The sequence below is a fragment of the Herpailurus yagouaroundi genome, unplaced genomic scaffold (genome assembly GCF_014898765.1).
Source record: "Herpailurus yagouaroundi ecotype Mexico unplaced genomic scaffold, PumYag 255, whole genome shotgun sequence".
In the NCBI taxonomy this organism is placed as follows: Eukaryota; Metazoa; Chordata; class Mammalia; order Carnivora; family Felidae; genus Herpailurus; species Herpailurus yagouaroundi.
This window is the reverse complement of record NW_024412472.1, coordinates 1,504,641-1,524,442: the sequence shown is the minus strand read 5'-3', so window position 1 is coordinate 1,524,442 and position 19,802 is coordinate 1,504,641. Positions and strand designations below refer to the sequence as shown.

Sequence of the window (19,802 nt, the reverse complement as noted above, 5' to 3'; positions counted from 1 at the left end):
ATGAGAAATGTATGTGATGATGCTAAGTCTCCCCAGAGTCTGGCTGGGGCACAGACTCACCAAACCGCAGCCCTCGCCATAGCTCTTCACAAGTGTGAACTGCATTCTGGTGAAAGGGGGCTGGGAAGAACTGGGAACAATGCAGAAGCTCAGAGAGTTAGCATTCTCTGAACAAGCCCCAGGACCGCAGCAGGGAATGGATCAAGGGGAGTCGGTGTTAGGCATGCAAGTTAAGCGACAGAGAGGTCAGATGAGCAGGTGAGGTGAGAACTAAGAACTATGTCAGTGAGCACAGGCGTGGAGACAAAGCAACAGACTGCTGGGACATTTAGGAGGTAAAAATTACTTAACTTAGTTAGAAAAATAGATCTGTAGGGGCGCCTGGGTGGCGCAGTCGGTTAAGCGTCCGACTTCAGCCAGGTCACGATCTCGCGGTCCGTGAGTTCGAGCCCCGCGTCAGGCTCTGGGCTGATGGCTCAGAGCCTGGAGCCTGTTTCCGATTCTGTGTCTCCCTCTCTCTCTGCCCCTCCCCCGTTCATGCTCTATCTCTCTCTGTCCCCAAAATAAATAAACGTTGAAAAAAAAAAAAAAGAAAAATAGATCTGGGAAGAAGCAAAGGGCCAAGGAAAGTATACATTCCAAAATGTTGTCTTGGATGATTAGAAAGTGTTAAACAATATTGTCAAAAATGTACAAATGGGAGGAGAATCACGTGTGCAGAGGGTAGAGGATGGGCTCAAGATTAGATGTATTGGATTTAACTGCATCCATTTTGAGACTAGCAGGAAGGCAGAAGTTTGAGCCTGATGCCTAGCAGAGCTGTCCGGACTAGAGATAAATAGTTAGGGGTATCAGTCTATAAGTAAAATAATAATAGCTTCCATAACGAATGAGAAAGTATTTAACGTCAGGAGCCTGAGTAACATGAACAAATGAACATTTGTGCAATGGATGGGAGGGACTGAACAGGAGCTGTCATAAAAATTAGAAGAGAACCAGCAGACCCTGTCATTAAGAATTCCAAGAGAGAGCCTTTAAAAGAAGAAATAGCTCTAGAGATCAGGTGTGACTAAGTTGCCATTGAATTCCACCCCTAGAGGTCGTTGGGAGTTTTAAAAGCTTTGGTTTAGCTAAATTAAAAAAAAAAAAAAGCCGTTGGACGGTTGGTTGAGTCGTGAACTTAGGGGTGAAGCAATGGAGAGGATACACGTGGATAATCCTTTCACCCCTTGTCAAAGTGATGAAAGGCTGGCATTGGTCTTCTAGAACATGTTTCCTTCCTCTGCACTCTTTCCAGTGGTTGGCAGCATGCACCATCATCGCTACCCCCTCCTGGTTGCATCCACAGCCCTTTCCAGTCCCATTTTATTGGCTAAAATTTTAGCATTGACTCACTTTGCTCTTTCCACTACTGATCCAGACTAAATTCTTATGATTCCAATATTCCCTCCCCTAATGCAATCAGCAGCCACACTTTCAGCGCCCTGACCTCCTCTTAACAAGGATTGAGTCCTTTACCTTAAATTGGCAGCTCAACCCCATCCCACACTCCAGATCGCTGGTCCTTTTTCACCATCTCTCACTCCTTCATGTCTTCACTTTTCATTTTACGCAGTGCAGTGTCCACAGCACATCATCATAATTACTTCTTTGATAGACCCTGAACTGTCATCATACAAGCCTACCCTAACTTCAACTCTCCACATACTTCTCTTCTGCATTTGAGCAGATAAACACAGTGGTCAAAAACACACAAGAATGCTGACCAGTTCCACTTTGAATTTATGAACAACCAATGGGTCTCATCTCTGCCTGGAATCCTACACTGCCTTCTTCATCTGAACACTAGAATCAGATTTGATTCCCAACCATTCCATGGAAATGCTCTCTCACAATCAACCATGACTTCCTCGTCCCTAAATCCTCTGGTCACTTCTCAGTCCTTATTACCTTGACCCCTTAGTGATATTATATTTAATTGATTAATCCCTCATGAAACTTACACCCAAACCCACCATCTCCTGTTTTTTGCCTGATGCAACTGGGATTTTATTTTCCCTCAGAATATTTTAGTCAAGCCTCTCTTTTCTACTTCTAAATGCCAGATTTGCCCAGGGCTCAATACTAGAAACTTCTCTCTACACTCACTTCTTAGGTTTTGTCCAGCCTATTTACTAATATCTCTCAAATATATGTCTCTTCCTCAACTTATTTCTGAAGTCTACATTTCCTATACTGAGTTAATGAAAACATAACAAATGAAAACCCTACTGGGGGAAGTGATTATAAGCTGAATTTTTGACATGCTTTTGAAACAACTAGATGTAGATGCTCACTCAACATGCTGCTAGATAGGAGCCTAGAAAAAAAAATATCAGGTTATATATTTGATATTTATCAATGTATGGATAGTAAATAAAATCATGTGAGTGATGATATTGCCAGGAGAAACAATAGAGTATGGCCAGAAAATTGCTCAGAATAGGAATGGTTATATTTCAAGCACGAGCAATGAAGAGAAGCCAGCAAAGGAGGCTGAGAAGGAATAGAAATTGCAGAAATACTGAAGAAAATCTGGTGAAGGCGGTGCTATCAAAGACAAAAGGTAGTAGAATGGTAGAATTGATAATAGTGAACTAGATGATAGCAAAGAAGATGATGGTCATGATTCTCCTTCTGTGTGATTGTTAGTGAGACTGGAAGAACTAATAACCAGAAATATCCATTTATTTTCAGCTCCATCCCTGAGGAATGATAGCTCTCTTCAGTCCTCAATTCATGCTCTTATCCAACATTACTCAGTTTAGTCCCATGTTCTACCTCACTGGCTTTCCTGGATTGGACACCATCGAACACTGGATTTTCATCCCCTTTTTCCTTATGTACCTTGTGGCCATCTCAGGCAATTGTTTCATTCTGATAGTTATTAAGACCAACCCTCGTCTGCACAGACCCATGTACTATCTACTCTCTTTTCTGGCCTTCACTGACCTGGGGCTGTCAGTGTCTACCTTGCCCACCACTATGGGAATCTTTTGGTTCAAATCTCATGGCATCTACTTTGTGGCTTGTCAGATCCAGATGTTCTGTATCCACTCATTTTCCTTCATGGAGTCCTCAGTGCTCCTTATTATGTCCTTTGACCGCTTTTTGGCTATCTGCCACCCCCTTAGGTACTCGGTCATTATCACTAGCCAGCGAGTGATCAGGGCAGGTCTGGCTGTCATCTTCCGGGGACCTGTGGCCCTAGTTCCCCTTGTCCTCCTCCTGAAGACTTTTCCCTACTGTGGGCCTCGAGTCCTTTCCCATTCTTTCTGCCTACACCAGGAAGTGATACACTTGGCCTGCACAGATACCACCTTCAACAACCTGTATGGGCTGGCAGTGGTGGTGTTCACTATGATGCTGGACCTGGTGCTCATTGCACTGTCTTATGGGGTCATCCTGCACACCGTGGCAAGACTGGCCTCCCAAGAGGAGCAGCTCCGAGCCTTCCAAACATGTACCTCACACCTCTGTGCTGTACTGATATTCTTTGTGCCTATGGTGGGGCTGTCCCTCGTGCACCGCTTTGGGAAGCATGTCCCACTTGCTGTCCACCTTCTCATGGCCAATGTCTATCTCTTTGTGCCTCCCATGCTTAATCCAATTATATACAGTATTAAGACCAAGGAGATCCGCCATGTCATCAGCAAACTCCTCAGTCTTAGGAAGGTCAGTACTAAGTCTTGGAGCTAAAGATTCCAGAGGGTGCTCAGGGTAAGTTCCCAAATCAGGCCAAAGATTTACAGCATTGAGAACCTACCATCACCCCACATGTTCCCCAAGTTTTTTTTCCACTGCCCTAATTAAAATACGTATGGATTTCTTTCCTGAGTTATGGGTTACGAGTGCTGATGTTCTCTTGCTTAAATTATAATTCCTCCTACGTATGAGACCTTGCTGTTTTGGTAGCACCAAAAACGGCCCAGAAGAAGATTCTGTTGAGGGTCATCAACAATGTACAAATATTAAAACAAAAATGAACGGAACAAAAATTAAAAAGGAAAAGTACATTAAAAAGCATCCGGAACAGAACCTGGAAAAGAAGAGATAAATTAACCTCAAGAAAAGTACCTTTCATTAATGGTTCCTTGGGACTGCTTCCCTCTTCTCTACCTGGTCAAAGTCCTTCTCTTCACTTTCTATACTGGTTAAGCCATGGCCTTTGGACTCTTTAGTCACATTGGAAGAATCAGAACCTGTCACTCTTCCCTAATGGCTGATTTAGGTAAAACACCTCCAAATCTTTCTGTGGATGTGCTCCCTCCTCATCCTCTTCATCTAGTAAAAGCCCTTGACCCCACTCCTGACTCCTCACATCTCTGATTTTACCTTTCCTGTGGACTTACTGTCAGGAATCAGAAGTCAGTGTTTGTTCCTAGGCACTTTGGTTGTGAGATCTTGCACAATGACATGACATGCGGCAAAATTTCAATGAAGGAAAATACCGCAAACATTTGTAAGTCATGATCCCATCGCTCAGGAGATTGTGAACCTAAAACTGGCAGAGAAGATTGCCCATACCGTTGACTAAATGAGATTCATGTTGGAGTCTCAGCATTGGGGTTGCTTCCTCATGGATATTTCCCTGAGGGCCCTCTCTCCAACATCAAAGTAGATGCTCCGTGTGTCTGCTCCCTCAGAACCCTGCATTTCCCAGCATAACATCTGTCACATAATAATGTGCTCCTTCATGCTCCAGCTTAGTTCCTCCTCCTTCTCCACCCCCATGTCTCTCTTTTTCTTTTTTTTTTCCTTTTTTTTTTTTTTTTTTGTCTTTTTCCAGAATGGATTTCTAAATTAAGCTCCCTGGAGGAATTATGCATCTTGTTAACCAGTACATCTCCATAAATACAATGAATGGCAGAGAACAGATGCTCAATGAATAAATGCCATTAATTTTTGGATACATAAATGCATAAGCAGAGTTTCGAAACTGAGAAAGAGAACTTCTTTTCTAGGGAAACTGTTTCTCTTCACACCCGGGAAGACCAGGAGGATTCCCTTATGATGGCATTTATCAAAGGGTGTTCCTCATCAGTATCCTAGCTCTGCTTCACTCAATTCAGGCCCTCTGGGCCTCCAGCCTCCTATGCCACAGGTTACCATGACCTGGAAGTGCTTACTGAGAGTTACTCTTCACAGTCCTGAGGCATGGAAAACCTTGTATATAGTCCACCACCCCTCGTTCCTGAACGGCCTGAACAGAAACCTTGCTGAGTCTGTTTAATAAACTAAATTCTCTCGGGGTGCCTGGGTGGCTCAGTTGGTTAAGTGTCCGACTTTGGTTCAGGTCATGATCTCATGGTCGTGGGTTCGAGCCTGTGTTGGGCTCTGCACTGACAGCTCAGAGCCTGGAGCCTGCTTCAGTTTCTGTGTCTCCCTCTCTCTGCCCCTCCCCCATTTGCGCGAGCACTTTCTCTCTCTCTCTCTCTCTCTCTCTCTCTCTCTCTCTCTCTCCCCCTCTCAAAAATAAACATTAAAGGGTTGCCTGGGTGGTTCAGTCGGTTGAGCTTCCAACTTCAGGCCAGGTCATGATCTTGTGGTTCACGAGATCAAGCCCTACGGGTGGATTCTGTGCTGCACTTGTTATGGATTCTGCGTCTCCCTCTCTCCCATCTCTCTCTGCCCCCCCCCCCAGCTCACACTCTGTCTCTCTCTCTTTCTCAAAAATAAATAAAAACATTAAAAAAATAAAATAAATATTAAAAAAATTATAAACTCAATTTTCTCTTTCTTTCCATGGACTTAAGAGTCTAGAGTTTCCCATATTCTTGCCTCCGCACAAGGTAATTTTTCCTGCCCTTATATTACAGTGTCCCCCACCTCTTCACTTTTTTTTTTCTTTAGTTTATACCATTCCTTTGGATGGTACACACATGGTTGATATCTGTCAGACTGGTTTCTGATTAATTTTTTTTTTTTTCTGTTTGCTTGGCCAAAATGGGAGAGATGGTGATAGCAGCAGACCAGACAAAGACCTCAGATACGATGGCACTTGAAAAAGTTAACATTAGGGGCGCCTGGGTGGCGCAGTCGGTTAAGCGTCCGACTTCAGCCAGGTCACGATCTCGCGGTCCGTGAGTTCGAGCCCCGCGTCGGGCTCTGGGCTGATGGCTCGGAGCCTGGAGCCTGTTTCCGATTCTGTGTCTCCCTCTCTCTCTGCCCCTCCCCCGTTCATGCTCTGTCTCTCTCTGTCCCAAAAATAAATAAAAACGTTGAAAAAAAATTAAAAAAAAATAATAATAATAAAAGAAAAAGTTAACATTAAAAACAGTTGGGGGGGAACCTGGGTAACTGAGTCAGTTAACCGTCTGACTCTTGATTTTGGCTCAGGTCATGATCTCACGGTTCGTGAGATCGAGCCCCATGTCAGGCTCTGAGCTAACAGTACAGAACCTACTTGAAATTCGCTCCCTCTCTCTCTGCCCCCCTCCCAAAATAAATAAACAAACACTTGAAAAAATGTTAAAAAATAAAAATAGGTAAATGTGGGTTATTTAATAAGCAGTGCTAGCCAAATTTGTTATCCATGTGGAAGATACAATTTGATCTTTACCTTATAGTACACATAAAAAATGTATCCAATTAAAGATATAAATGTTAAAAGGAAAATTTGAAGCTTTTTAAAAGAAAATACAAGACAATAGGTAAGTAGATACACATATATAGATAGACAGACAATGAAAATACAGTAAAACAGAATATACCAGAAACAAAGAGACAACACAAACCAAACTAGGAGATTCATCTGCAATGTATATCTATATGAGCAACTGATGCTTAAGGTTCAGAATATATAAAGAATCTCTATAAATTAGCAAAAATTTTAAAAGACAGAGAATCCAACAAGAAATTAAGCAAAGATATGAATCGGCAATGCATATACACAAAAAATGAATATGACAGGGGCGCCTGGGTAGTTCAGTCTATTAAGCGTCTGATGTCAGCTCAGATCATGATCTCGTGCTTCTGGAGTTCAAGCCCCACATCAGGCCTTCTGCTGTCATTGCAGAGCCTCGAGCCTGCTTCCGGTCCTGAATCCCTCTCTCTCTGCCCCTTCCTCACTTGTGCTTTCTCTCTCTCAAAAATAAATAAACATTAAAAAAAACAAATATGCCAATAAACATCTGAAAACATGTTCATCTTCATAAGAAATTTGAAAAATAAAATAAATAACAAAAAACACCATATTTTATCAATAAAGTTAGCAAAATTGGGAAAAAAAACTTGATAATACCAAATGTATATCCTGTATATATCTGTACACAGGAAAAGCATTAAAAACTATGCTGAGATTGATAAATAGGAAATGCTAGAAAACAGCTCCAGGAAAAGAAAGAAGTAAATCAAGTAAGCTGTGTTACATGGAAGGTTTTAATTCGATCTAGAAAAAGAACGTGAGGCAAATAAGCAAAATGTTAAGATTTGTTAAAACCAGGTACACATAGAGGAGCCTCAGTGTCTCAATGGGTTAAACTTCCAACTTCGGCTCAGGTCATGGTCTCATGGTCCATGAGTTCCAGCCCCACGATGGGCTCTGAGCTGACAGCTCAGAACCTGGAGCCTGCTTCAGATTCTGTGTATCCTTCTCTCTCTGCTCCTCCCCCACTCACACTGTGTCTCTCTCTCTCAAAAATAAATAAACATTAAAAAAAAAAAAACAGTGGGGCGCCTGGGTGGCGCAGTCGGTTAAGCGTCCGACTTCAGCCAGGTCACCATCTCGCGGTCCGTGAGTTCGAGCCCCGCGTCGGGCTCTGGGCTGATGGCTCAGAGCCTGGAGCCTGTTTCCGATTCTGTGCCTCCCTCTCTCTCTGCCCCTTCCCTGTTCATGCTCTGTCTCTCTCTGTCCCAAAAATAAATAAACGTTGAAAAAAAAAATTAAAAAAAAAAAAAACAGGTATGCATATACATGTATATTTACTCAGGTGGTTATTATATCATTCTTTTTTTAAAAAAATTATTTACTTATTTATTTTGAGGGAGAGAGAGAGAGACAGCACAAGCGGGGAAGGCACAGAGAGAGAGGGAGAGAGAGAAATTCCAAGCAGTCTCCACACTCAGCACAGAGCCTGATGTGAGGTGAGAACCCACAACCCTGAGATATGACCTGAGCCAAAAATCAAGAGTCAGATGCTTAACCAACTGAGCCACCCAGGCGCTATTATATCATTCTTTATATTTTATAATTAAAATATGTCCTATTTAAATACAAACAAAAATACAAAATGAAATTTTAAAAAGAACCAAACTCTAAAACTGGACGTAAAAGCTCTTGTGTTTGTGTAGGGTTGTATGTGTGCATGTGTGTGTGTGAGCAGAGGGCCATTGGAATCCCAGTGGTTTGGGCGTGGGAGACCCTATGGAGCACTAGAGTCTTTCCAGTCCTAAAGTCAAGTGCTCCTTAAACATAGGTTCCATTCTGAGCTTTAACTGAAGTCTCCATGGGAGGCCACACTACTGAATGTTGGCTCTGACACTCAGAATGGGCTTCCCCATATGGAATGGAAACTTGTTTTCTGTGGATCCTGTTAGCAGAATGAGGTATAAAGAACATAGGATTTGGATTTGGACTAGACTTTGAGTCCCATTTTTGCCACTTATGAACAAACAGGCCACTAAGTATCTTTCTTTTTGCAATTAGGAAATAAATATAGATAATGACATTGTTGAAAACTTCTATCTTATAGGAACTTAAAACTCAAATTAACATATTTTAATCTTGTTAATAAGCAAATATTAAAAGAGTTCATAATCAAGATCTGTGCTGACAAGCACATGGGAAAGAAGGGATTTTCATACACTGGTGTGAGAGCATAAATTGATTTGTCTTTTACAGAAAGCAAGATGCCTTGAAAGACTTAAATGCATTCATACTCTGTGTCTCAGAAGCACCCCTTCTAGAAATCTATCCTACTGAAATAATTGTAAATAAAAATTTGCATTCCCTGAGGACAAGGACCTATTTTTTCTGTGTGGTCACAGAGTTATCTTTAGCACCTATACTGGTGCTCAATAAATATCTGTTGTATTAATAAATAAATGAATATTACACATTAATTGTGTCATTGTTCATTTTGATAAAAAAAAAACCTCACAGCATCCCAAGTATCTAGGAAGAGGATGTTATATAAATTATAGTATATTCATTTGATAAAATATTAGTTGGCTATTAAAAAGTATACATAAATACTGAGAGCACTATTTTCAACATAATATTAAATTTAAGAAATTTAAAATATTTCTGTAAAAAGCAATTGCTGTGCAACAACTATTTATATCCATAGGAAAAAAGCTATGATATATGTCTTTTTTCTATGCATTTCTCCATCTTTTTATTACCCAAAGTTTCAAAAAAAAACACCACATTTGAGTTTTATAACTGAAAAAAATGTCTTACAAAGAGTACAAGAGTATGTATGTGTGATTATGTTGATGATGGCAATGATGATAAAAGCTAACAATGTATTTTATTTATTTTTGACAAAGAGACAGAGTGTGAGCAGGGGAGGGGCAGACAGAGAGGGAGACACAGAATCCCTCAGGATTCCCTCAGCACAGAGCCTGACACAGGGCTCGAACCCATGAACTGTGAGATCGTGACCTGAGCCAAAGTCAGATGCTTAACCAACTGAGAAACCCAGGTGCCCTGAAAGCTAACAATTTTTATGCTCAGTGTTTTATTTAATTTTCACACCAAAGCTATGAAGTAGATGTTCTTGTGTTTGACATTTTAAAATGAGGAGCTTGAGGTTCCCAGAGGAAAGGAACATTCCTTAGTTAAATATCTCCTGTATCCTAGACCAAGACCCAATTACAACTCTGTATAATTTTCCTAGATGGTTATGCCAGACCTTCTCTCCAGATTGGGTCAGTCTATTTGGGACAAGGGCCTGTTTTGCTGAAGGAAGTTCAAGTAAAAAAAAAAAATTACTTAGTTCTTCCTTAACTTCTATGCTATAGATATGAACTTCTTTAGTACTAAGTTTATACATAGAATTTCTATACCTGTGTAGTGTCTATGTTTTCAGCTACCATGCCTTCCTCTTAGATAAAAAATGAGAACCAACCAACAAAACAAGACTCATCAAAGTTATATTCATGCTAATGACAATAAATTGCACAACCCATTTACCAGCACCAATTCTACGCTCCCATGTGCAAAAAATTTCTTTACAATCATGTCATTTAATATCCTAATGCCTTCTTAAGACTTTAAAGCTAGCATTCTATTTGTAAAGTACATATTTTTCATATAACTGAAACACATTTTTCAGGTCACTGAAATTCACATAATTTTATAATATCTTGTTTTGTGACAATTCTGAGCCTTTGTATGTTTCCTTCCCTATCTGGAATGCTGGATCCAGTGAAAGAGTAAAGAATATCTGTTAAATACTTATATTTCCTGTGAATCTTTTTGGTTTGTTACTCTGTCATGAAGAGTTAGTCCTTTTCAAGTCCGCCTCCTACAAAACACAATCATTTTCTCAAAAGCAGACAGAGATTATGTATTATTGATTGTTGCATCTAAGTATATGTCCCAAAGATTTCAGTGTCTATATATTTGCTGAGTGAATGAGCAGGAATAACTACCTAGCAGGAAAGAGAGTCTCAAAGGGAAGCTAGACTGGGAAAAAAAACCACAGAAGGGTCAACCAGTAAATTTTCTTGTAACAATAGCAGCTAGTGGGAGAAGAGAATGAAGAATCATCTGATCTGCCGAAATATCTCATGGTGGTACTTGCGAGTTGCTAAGTTTCCATGAAAGAAAAATGGTGTGCCCAAGGACTAAGTTCTGGGAAGATACTGATCCCTCTTCGGTGTCTGCAGGTCTACAGCCATCTAAATAGTTTCCTCTGAGGGCCTAAGACCCAAGGGAGGACAGAGAGGCATATAAGTGCCATTGCAGCAGAGCATCCTGATTTAATCAGAAGAGGCTGGGACAGGAAATGAGAAGAACTACAGGGTTGGGGAAAGAAGCCACAGACAACAAGGGACCAGTAAGGTGTTGAAGGTGGATAGAGGCAGCCAACCCAGTGACCTTTCTAGTATCTCTTATCTAGCAAGTCTACAAGGAGAGTTAATGGGATAGGGCAGCTTCCAGGATTATGGCCAGTCTGTGGTTAGAGCTACTGTTCCATGATATTTCCCCCTTGATCTTTTGGGTTAGAAAGACAGACAAGAATTTGTTACTGGGGGTTGGTGTGCAAACACAGCAGCTTCTTGGGTAAAATGTAAAACTGGCCCTGGCACATGGAGGGCAGGGAGAGAATGAAGGAGGCAGGCCCCTCCAGATTGGTAGATGGCAGGTTTAATAAGCAAGGGAATTTATATACAAGGCATATGTTGGGAACCACAAGAAAAGTAGCTCTCTGCACCCATCACCAGAATCTTAACTGGGTTCGGTCATGTACACCATCCAGATGGGCTCAAAACACCTTACTCTTTTAAGGCTGTGTCCTTGGAGCAGCTTCTGAGAGTGGGGAAGGCAGGTGGAATGCACATTCCAAGGCTGGAAGTGAAGGGTCAGAAACCTTGGATTACCTGGGTCCATCTTGTAGGTCAACCTATAGTCATGGCCTCTTGGTGACCTCCCCCAGCACTGGGCTGGGCTTTGGACTAGAGTGATACAGGATTATGGCAGGGATGGATCGTAATCTCTACTCTATCCCAATGTATGTGGCTCCCAACATAGTTTCCCTGGAAAGAAGGCAGGGAACATGTGAAAATTCTCCATCACAGAAAAAGACAAACATGGAGAAGGATTCAGTCACTTCACCCAAGTCATGTGGCTGGCTGTTCAAAAACTGCTTAAAGAGCTCAAAGTCCCAACCCTGAGCTTCTCACTCCTCGCTACTATTGGATCACTGATTGACCTTCCCTTAGAGCTTGCTGCAGAAATGAAGGGAAGAGCTATAGGTCTCATACGGTAGATACTTGTTGTGGAGATCTTCCAATAAGAAGGCAGTGCTGGAAATGGCAGATAATAATCTACAGCCGTTGAGTGTATGGTTCTAACTGCACCACATTTAGTTTCTTGTAAATGGCTCTATAATCTACAAAGCAGGGAGAGTAACTGGCCTACTCTTTCAGGTGAGGAAACAGAGATTTAGCAAATAACTGGCACAACTACAGAGTTAATAAATGGGGGAGTTATGATTGGGATGTAGATCTGACTCCAGAGCTACTTCCTTCATCACCACACTGTACTGCCTAATGAACTGTGTCTGGAGGGCCACAGGTGTCCATAGATTCTTCACTGCCCAGTGGGCTTGAGAGGGTAAGACTGAACAGAGAACTGTGGGAGATTCCCGGGTGCCTTCCCATCCCTCCGTTCCTCACGTTTTTCCATGTCAGTGCCTCAGTGTCTGATCACATCCCCCATCTCCAGCCTCTCTGTTGCCTAGCCTCTCTCTCAAGTTGTCTCACAGGAGATTTTTTTCCTTCTCCTCAATTCCCCTCTTCTGCTCAACTCTGCCCCTACCCCTCTCTGTTCTCCCTCTCTTCCTCCCCCCTCCAATCCTCCCTCAGTCTCTAAGCTTCCTATCAGTTTAGCCCTTGGTTTTCCCCTTCGCTGTCCCTCAGGCCCTGACCTCTCCCCAGTTCTCGGTCTGTGTCTGTCTGGCAGTTTCCCTCCTTTCAGCCTTCCAGAAACCTCTCTCTGACTTCAGCTTCACCATCTTCCAGCTCATCTGTCCTCCCAGGTCTGCCTCACATGCCCTCATCTTGTGTTTCTCAGGTTCTTCCTCAAAGTCACACAAGCTCCTTTCTCCCTGACACCCAGCTGACCCTTTCCTGTCCTTCAACATCTTCCTCACCAGTGTTCACCACACCCTGTCCTTCTTCATCCATTTCCTCCTCTTCCAGCCTCCTCTGCTTCCTGAACTATGGGTCTCCCTCAGCATATTCTTATTAAGGCCACAATTTCACTGTCTCTCTTCCTTCCTCTAGTTGACCCTCATTATACCTTCCCCCGTTCCTCAGCTTCATCCTATCTGTCCCTCGGTATGTGTTGTGATCTATTCCTCAGTATCCCCTTTTATCACTTTGCCCCAATTACTCCCTCAGTCTGTTTGACTGTCAGTAGTTCCCCAATCTTCCAAAGGCACATGGCACTTATGCCAAGGTCTAAAGCACTGTCATATTAAAGAGGGGATGGAGTTAATTTTTTCATAACAGGAAGAGATAAAGAGTAAAAACTGTAGGGGAAGAATACAAGAAAATCAGTGCTTTGACAACAACAAATACATTTATTGTTTATTATATTCCAGACTTGGTGCTAAATTTTATATAAATCATGTGCAAATAAAAACACATCCATTCTTTAATTAGGAAATATCATTATCATTACTTTACTGATGAGGATGCAGAAGCAAATGTTGTATCAGACACGGAGATCCAGGATAGCAGGGCTTGTCTTGTGAGCACCTCTCCAGGTATCCCTATTTTTGGTTTTTAATAAACTAATTTAAGCAAAGAACAAGCTTTGTCATTATTGCTTCTGTTTCAAGGTACACTTACTGACATGCATTTTTTGCAATACCTACTTGGGAAATACACTCTAATAAGTTGCCCTGATTTATTAAAGTTGTGTCAGGTCTCCAGCTTGATTTCTGAGGACAGGTACCTTTAAAAACACAGAGAAGAAAGAAAGAAAGAAAGAAAGAAAGAAAGAAAGAAAGAAAGAAAGAAAGAAAGAAAGAAAGAAAAAAGGGTGCCTGGGTGGCTCAGTCGGTTAAGCATCTGACTTCAGCTGAGGTCATGATCTAATGGTTTGTGGGATCAAGCCCTGCATCGGGCTCTCTACTCTCAGCATTGAGCCTGCTTTGAATCTTCTGTCCCCCTCTCTCTCTGTCTCTCACCCACTCACACATACCTGCACACTGTCTCTCTCAAAAATGAACATTAAAACGAAGGAAGGAAGGAAGGAAGGAAGGAAGGAAGGAAGGAAGGAAGGAAAAGGAATGTCAGTGGACTCTGAATTTAGATTCGAAAATAAAGAAATTCCAGGAATTATAGTAAAGGAAGCAGCTTTAAAGAGGTAGACTATATAGGATGAATGAGCGTGACTTCCCAGGGACATTAGATGTTTGAAGCATAAGGTACTAGAGAGCTAGTCCTGGGTTCTTTGAGAGAGATTGGGTGTGGAGGGAAGCAGGATAACTTTTCTCTCGATCAAAGGGATATGTGCAGAGGATCTCATAATGACAATAAGGAGATAAACTGGAGAGCAGACTGGATGAGGAAACTCTCTAAGGCGTTCTCAATCTGCTTAGAAAAATTATATATAATTTCTTCTACAGGAAAATCTCAAAGGGGTAAGGTCAGACACATAAGACAACTTAGGAGTAACAGAGTTTCAGAGTATCTCAGCATTCTATTAAGGTGGAGCGCTAGATTTTTCTAAGTTAAAAAAAAAAAAACCCAACCTTATCTTTCACTAGTGGTTAAGAACAAAAGCAGAGAAAACCCTTGTCGAGGCTTACTGTCACTGAGGTAAGTAGAGGGATGAATGGGAAGAAGAGAAAGAAGGGAGGAAGCATGAAAAGGACAAGCTGTTTGTGTGGGCATTGGTGAATTGAGAGGTCATTGAGTCCACGGCATGCAGAGGCCAGAGGTCATTGAGCCCACACCAGCAGGGGACTGGTGTCCAGTGATAGCAGAGGTGCTCATGGTAACGATCTAGTAACCTTCAAAGTACTACCCTCTTTTCCTAGAGCGAATAGACTTCTTGAGAATGAGGATATCCACCCTACCAAATGCCAACGTGAGCTTCTCCACGTTCCTGTTGACTGGCTTCCCAGGCCTGGAATGGGCTCACCACTGGATCTCACTACCCATTTTTGTAGGATGTGCTCTCGTAGGTAATGCTACCATCTTGCATCTGGTACGAACTGAGCCTTCTCTCCACCAGCCCATGTACTACTTCTTGGCCATCCTGGCTGTGACAGCCTTGGGCCTGTGCATGTCCACGCTGCCCTCAGTGCTGGGTGTGCTGTGGTTTGATGCCCGGATGGTGGGCCTGGTGCCCTGTGTTCTGCAGCAACACTTTCTACACTCCTTCTCCTTCATGGAGTCAGTGGTGCTCTTCGCCATGGCTCTGGACTGCCCAGTGGTCATCCGATTCCCACCGCGCTATGCATCAGTGCTCACAGGTTCTTGTGTGCCACTGGCCGAGGCTGTGCTGAGCGTGCGGAGTGCTGCCATCACTGCGGCACCCTCACTGCACCTACGGAAGTTTGACTACTGTCGCCCCGGGGCACTGTCCCATGCCTACTGCCTTCACCAGGACATGGTCCTCCTGGCCTGCTCTGACACATGTTTCAACAGACTCTATGGGCTGTGCATCATCATGCTGGCCATGGGCTCCGATGTCCTTTTCATCCTGCTCTCCTACACTATCATCGTCCACACTGTGCTGGCCATCGCCTCTGCCGGGGAGAGGCTCAAGGCCCTCAACACCTGTGTCTCACACATCCTGGCCGTGCTCTGCTTCTATGTGCCTGTGCTAGGCCTGTCTGTTGTGCACAGGTTTGGGCACCACACCTCACCCTTGGTGCACATCTTCATGGGCACTGTCTCTGTGCTCTTCCCACCCCTGATGAACCCTGTTCTATAGCATCAAGACCCAGCAGATCTGCAGGGCCATCCTCAAGGTGGTTTCACTGGGGAAGACACAGTGAGACGTTGGGAATGGATTAGAGCAACTCCAAATGAGGAATGAGTGAAACCTTCTTTTTAGAGCCTTCATACCACAAAACAAGTTCTGTTTACCTATCTTAGTTTGATGGTACATCATGAATTAACTCTAATGTTAAAATAAAAAAAAGTTGATGCTTATTACTACTTATGTATACACATACAAATATATATCCACTACTTTCTTACATTAAAAAGAATGATTATATTTTTTACTCAAATGTTTGCATGTTCAGAGTGATTTTTATGTTTTCTCCTCTACTTATTTGGTAGAACTTTAATTGTACAATGATGTCATTGGTGATAAGTTACTCTGATGATTCGGGAAGTTGAATCATCACTTCACATTTTTTGGATTAACCTCAGAGTTGGCCACAATTCATCAAAATATAATATTTCTGCTATACACATTCACCGGGGATAACTTTATTTTTAGATCTAAGAGGAACTTTCCAATGTTGCTTTTTTTGTCCATTTCATAGTCTGGGACAGAACTAAGTTGAGGAGAGGCATCAAAGCCTAATTTATAACCAGAATGAGAAAAATTGGGGCCAAGAGTGTGTCAGACCTGTAGGTAGTATAACGAACTGACAGAAGTATGTCCTTGAGCCACTAACCTAACAAAAGAACTGCCAGATCTTAGTACAAGGTGCAAATTCCAAGGGCTGCTTAGATCATACTTTGCCAGTTTCAGCATAAGGCAATTTCTCCTGTCCCTACAGGACACAGGAATGTCACTGACTAATAAGGATTAGGATATAAGACAATTATAAGAGTATTTTAGATGACTCTTTAAGCAAACATATACTGTCATACAAATACATAAGATTAGAGAGAAATGCAATACACTCATGCACATATACAGACATGAATCTACACTCAATTAATTGCACCTTTTTTCTCAGATCTGGAGGTTCTTTCCTTGGGTTAATGACTTAAAGACATACCTATGTCATATCACCACCTACGTGAATATACATTCAATTATATTTGTGGACACATGCTCATAGATTCATGCAAACTTGCAAACAAAATTCTCAAACAAGCAGCATGGTTACGCATACATCTACACACATATGCACACACAGGCATGTGTTCATATGCACATTTACATAAATTTACACACTCGCAAATGCACATAAAAGAATGCTCACATGGACGTGTAAGTTTACACATCCACACATGCATGCACCATCTTGTTCTATATTTTCTGAGTTTGACTTAAGGTTCCCCAGACAGCATCCCCTGGGATCCTCTGCTCTTGGCTTAATTACTTCTGTAGGCCTGGAAGCAGCACATTCTGAAGCTGGTTTACCTGTGTCCCCCAGGGGACTGACTGGCAAAACTGGGGGAAGGAGAAGGCTAATTCTGAAGTCACGATAAAGAAGAAGGCCAGTCAGCCCCTGTTTCCAGGTAGTGAGGTAGAGATCTGGCCTGAGACCTGCCACCTTGAAGGGCAGGTGGGTTTTTATAGGAGAGGAGCGGGGTTGGCCTGAAGTCCAGCCTGTGGGATCAGGAGAACGGGAAATCTGTTCAGGTGATCTGAACCCGGGGTTTTCTTTCAGAGATGCATCTCCTTTCCAGTACAGGCTTTCTGTTCCCCTTTCCTCCTGCCATGATAGACCCCTGCCCTCCAGGCAGGATGCAGACTTTTATCCAGAAACCCTCACTATGGCAGAGAAACACTTGAGTCTATTTTACTCAACTCCTCTCTGTTAATTCAGGAAATCTGGGACAGGGAAACCGCCATTTTGTCTCCAAATCCAATCTTTTTAAACTAGATATTTAATTCTCTTTTTAAATCTGTGTTGCTTAGGGCCATTTACCCTCCTCTCTTTCACTTTCCACACCAATGGTCCTTGTCCCCTCCGTCCCATGCAGGCAGCCACATAACCTGTGGGGCCTGGTCCCTCTCAACCCTAGCTCCTTGGTGACCTGTGGTTTTCACAGTCCTTCACCCTCTTCTGGCTGACTCATCCCCATGCCCAACCCATTTATCACTGGCTTCCTTGTGTGGCTTTTGTCCAGGCTTCCTCGCTCTCCTCTTTAACTGCAGTTTTGCCAGCAAGACTTGGCAAGTCACTTGAAATGCCAACTTCTCACTCTCTCAAGCTGTAAAATGTATAAGAGTGGGTCACTTTGAGTATTCTCAGGATAAGACCTGCTTTAGCCTGTCCTCATATTTCCCACTCAACCCACACACCTCACTCATCAGCATGGACCTCAGACCTCCTATAATAACAGCTCTTCATCTACAATGAAGCAAAAGGATATTACATTATTTTTGTCTTCAGAGAGACTCTCATTCGATAGAAGAAGACAAAGTTCTTCCACTACTTCCTGCCCTAAGCTCCCAGCCTGGAATATATCACCATACATCAACATGCACCTTCTTTCCTGTTCCCTCCCTCCCTTTATCCCTTCCCTTTTATAAAGCCCTGGGGACATGCTCAAAATACAGGCCCTAAGTCTTCCTTGGAAGACTAACAAACAACGAAACAGCAATATATGGGACTGAGTGCTAGAGTAGAGAGAGGTGCTAGTGCAGAAAGTGATTAACCACATACCTGGCATGAGGAAGACATCCCAGGACTGACATCTGAGCCAGATGTTATACAACAGCGGTGCAGGTTGTATTTGTTCTAAAATGTGATTTTTAGTTGTACTAAATGCTGAAGTGTTTAAGAAAGGAAAAACAGGCATGGAAAGTAAACAGTAACAACAAAAAAAAAAAAAACAAACAGAACAACAACAAAAAAAGCACAGGAATGACCATGAGGGAAAAGACATGTTAGGGTGTGTCAGGATTTACAGACCAGTCAAGTCAAGAAGCTAGGTCTCACTGGAGTTTTATCAGCACTAAGAAGCATGCCATTCAAAGAGGGTGAACATACGGGATACGAAGACTTTTCCTTTCATCTTCAACAGTAGCTGGGCAGCAAAAATCACTGTTCCTCTTACTAATTCACACCGATGGATGATGTTCAGATGCCACTGACTCCCTCTCCACCAGACCATTTTGAAGTGCCAGGGGGATCCCATGCATTTTAGAATCAGGTTCTTTCCCTTTTTTTCTTGGTGTCTCCAAAATTAATACACTGGCCAACAGACAATGAAGACGACAAACCCAAAGTGTAGGCTGGACCTCAGACCACTCTCACTTCCCACAGCCAGTACCACACACAGGCATATTCTCTCTCAGGCTTCATGGGCTTCCTTTGAGGTGGTGGGTGATACTCCATACTGGCAGTTCTACACAGGGGCTCACTTCTCAGGCAAACATTGTTTGTTTGTTTGTTTGAATTTTTTTAACGTTTATTTATTACTGAGAGATAGAGAGACACAGAGCATGAGCAGGGGAGGGGCAGAGCCGGAGTGGGGGGAATGAGACACAGAATCCAAAGCAGGCTCCAGGGTCTGAGCTGTCAGCACAGAGGTCTACATGGGGCTTGAACTCATGAGCCACAAGATCATGACCTGAGCCAAAGTCAGATGCTTAACTGACTGAGCCACCCAGGCGCCCGTTTGTTTGTTTTTAATGCTCACAGGTACTTGTGGAAAGCAGCAGGCTTTTAACTTCCAGTAGCATGATAAATAGTTCTCCATCCCCTCACTCTCAATCTAAAGGTGTCCTCATGTCTAAAATGAGTCTCTTGGGGCGCCTGGGTGGCGCAGTCGGTTAGGCGTCCGACTTCAGCCAGGTCACGATCTCGCGGTCCGTGAGTTCGAGCCCCGCATCAGGCTCTGGGCTGATGGCTCAGAGCCTGGAGCCTGTTTCCGATTCTGTGTCTCCCTCTCTCTCTGCCCCTCCCCTGTTCATGCTCTGTCTCTCTCTGTCCCAAAAATAAACAAAACGTTGAAAAAAAAATGAGTCTCTTGTAGACAGCAAATAGATGGGTCTTGTTTTTTTATCCATTCTGATACCCTATGTCTTTTGGTTGGCACATTTAATCCACTTACATTCAGTGTTATTATAGAAAGATATGGGTTTAGAGTCATTGTGATGTCTGTATGTTTTATGCTTGTAGTGATGTCTCTGGTACTTTGTCTCACAGGGT

General features: G+C 42.8%; 2 protein-coding genes across 2 annotated transcripts; both read left to right on the top strand.

Annotated features, from left to right (window-relative positions):
- The first annotated feature begins 2,772 nt into the window (after positions 1 to 2,772).
- On the top strand, positions 2,773 to 3,738 carry LOC121021168 (olfactory receptor 51M1-like). The gene has a single exon (XM_040461395.1). The coding sequence runs from the start codon at positions 2,779 to 2,781 to the stop codon at positions 3,736 to 3,738; it is 960 nt and encodes a 319-aa protein (XP_040317329.1). The 5' UTR covers positions 2,773 to 2,778.
- Positions 3,739 to 14,782: 11,044 nt separating this feature from the next.
- Positions 14,783 to 15,664, top strand: LOC121021196 (olfactory receptor 51G1-like). The gene has a single exon (XM_040461427.1). The coding sequence runs from the start codon at positions 14,783 to 14,785 to the stop codon at positions 15,662 to 15,664; it is 882 nt and encodes a 293-aa protein (XP_040317361.1).
- The last annotated feature ends 4,138 nt before the right edge of the window (positions 15,665 to 19,802 follow it).

Excerpts from the sequence above, each read along its gene's own strand:
- LOC121021168 (XM_040461395.1), top strand. The coding sequence starts at position 2,779 with ATGCTCTTATCCAACATTACTCAGTTTAGTCCCATGTTCTACCTCACT.
- LOC121021196 (XM_040461427.1), top strand. The coding sequence starts at position 14,783 with ATGAGGATATCCACCCTACCAAATGCCAACGTGAGCTTCTCCACGTTC.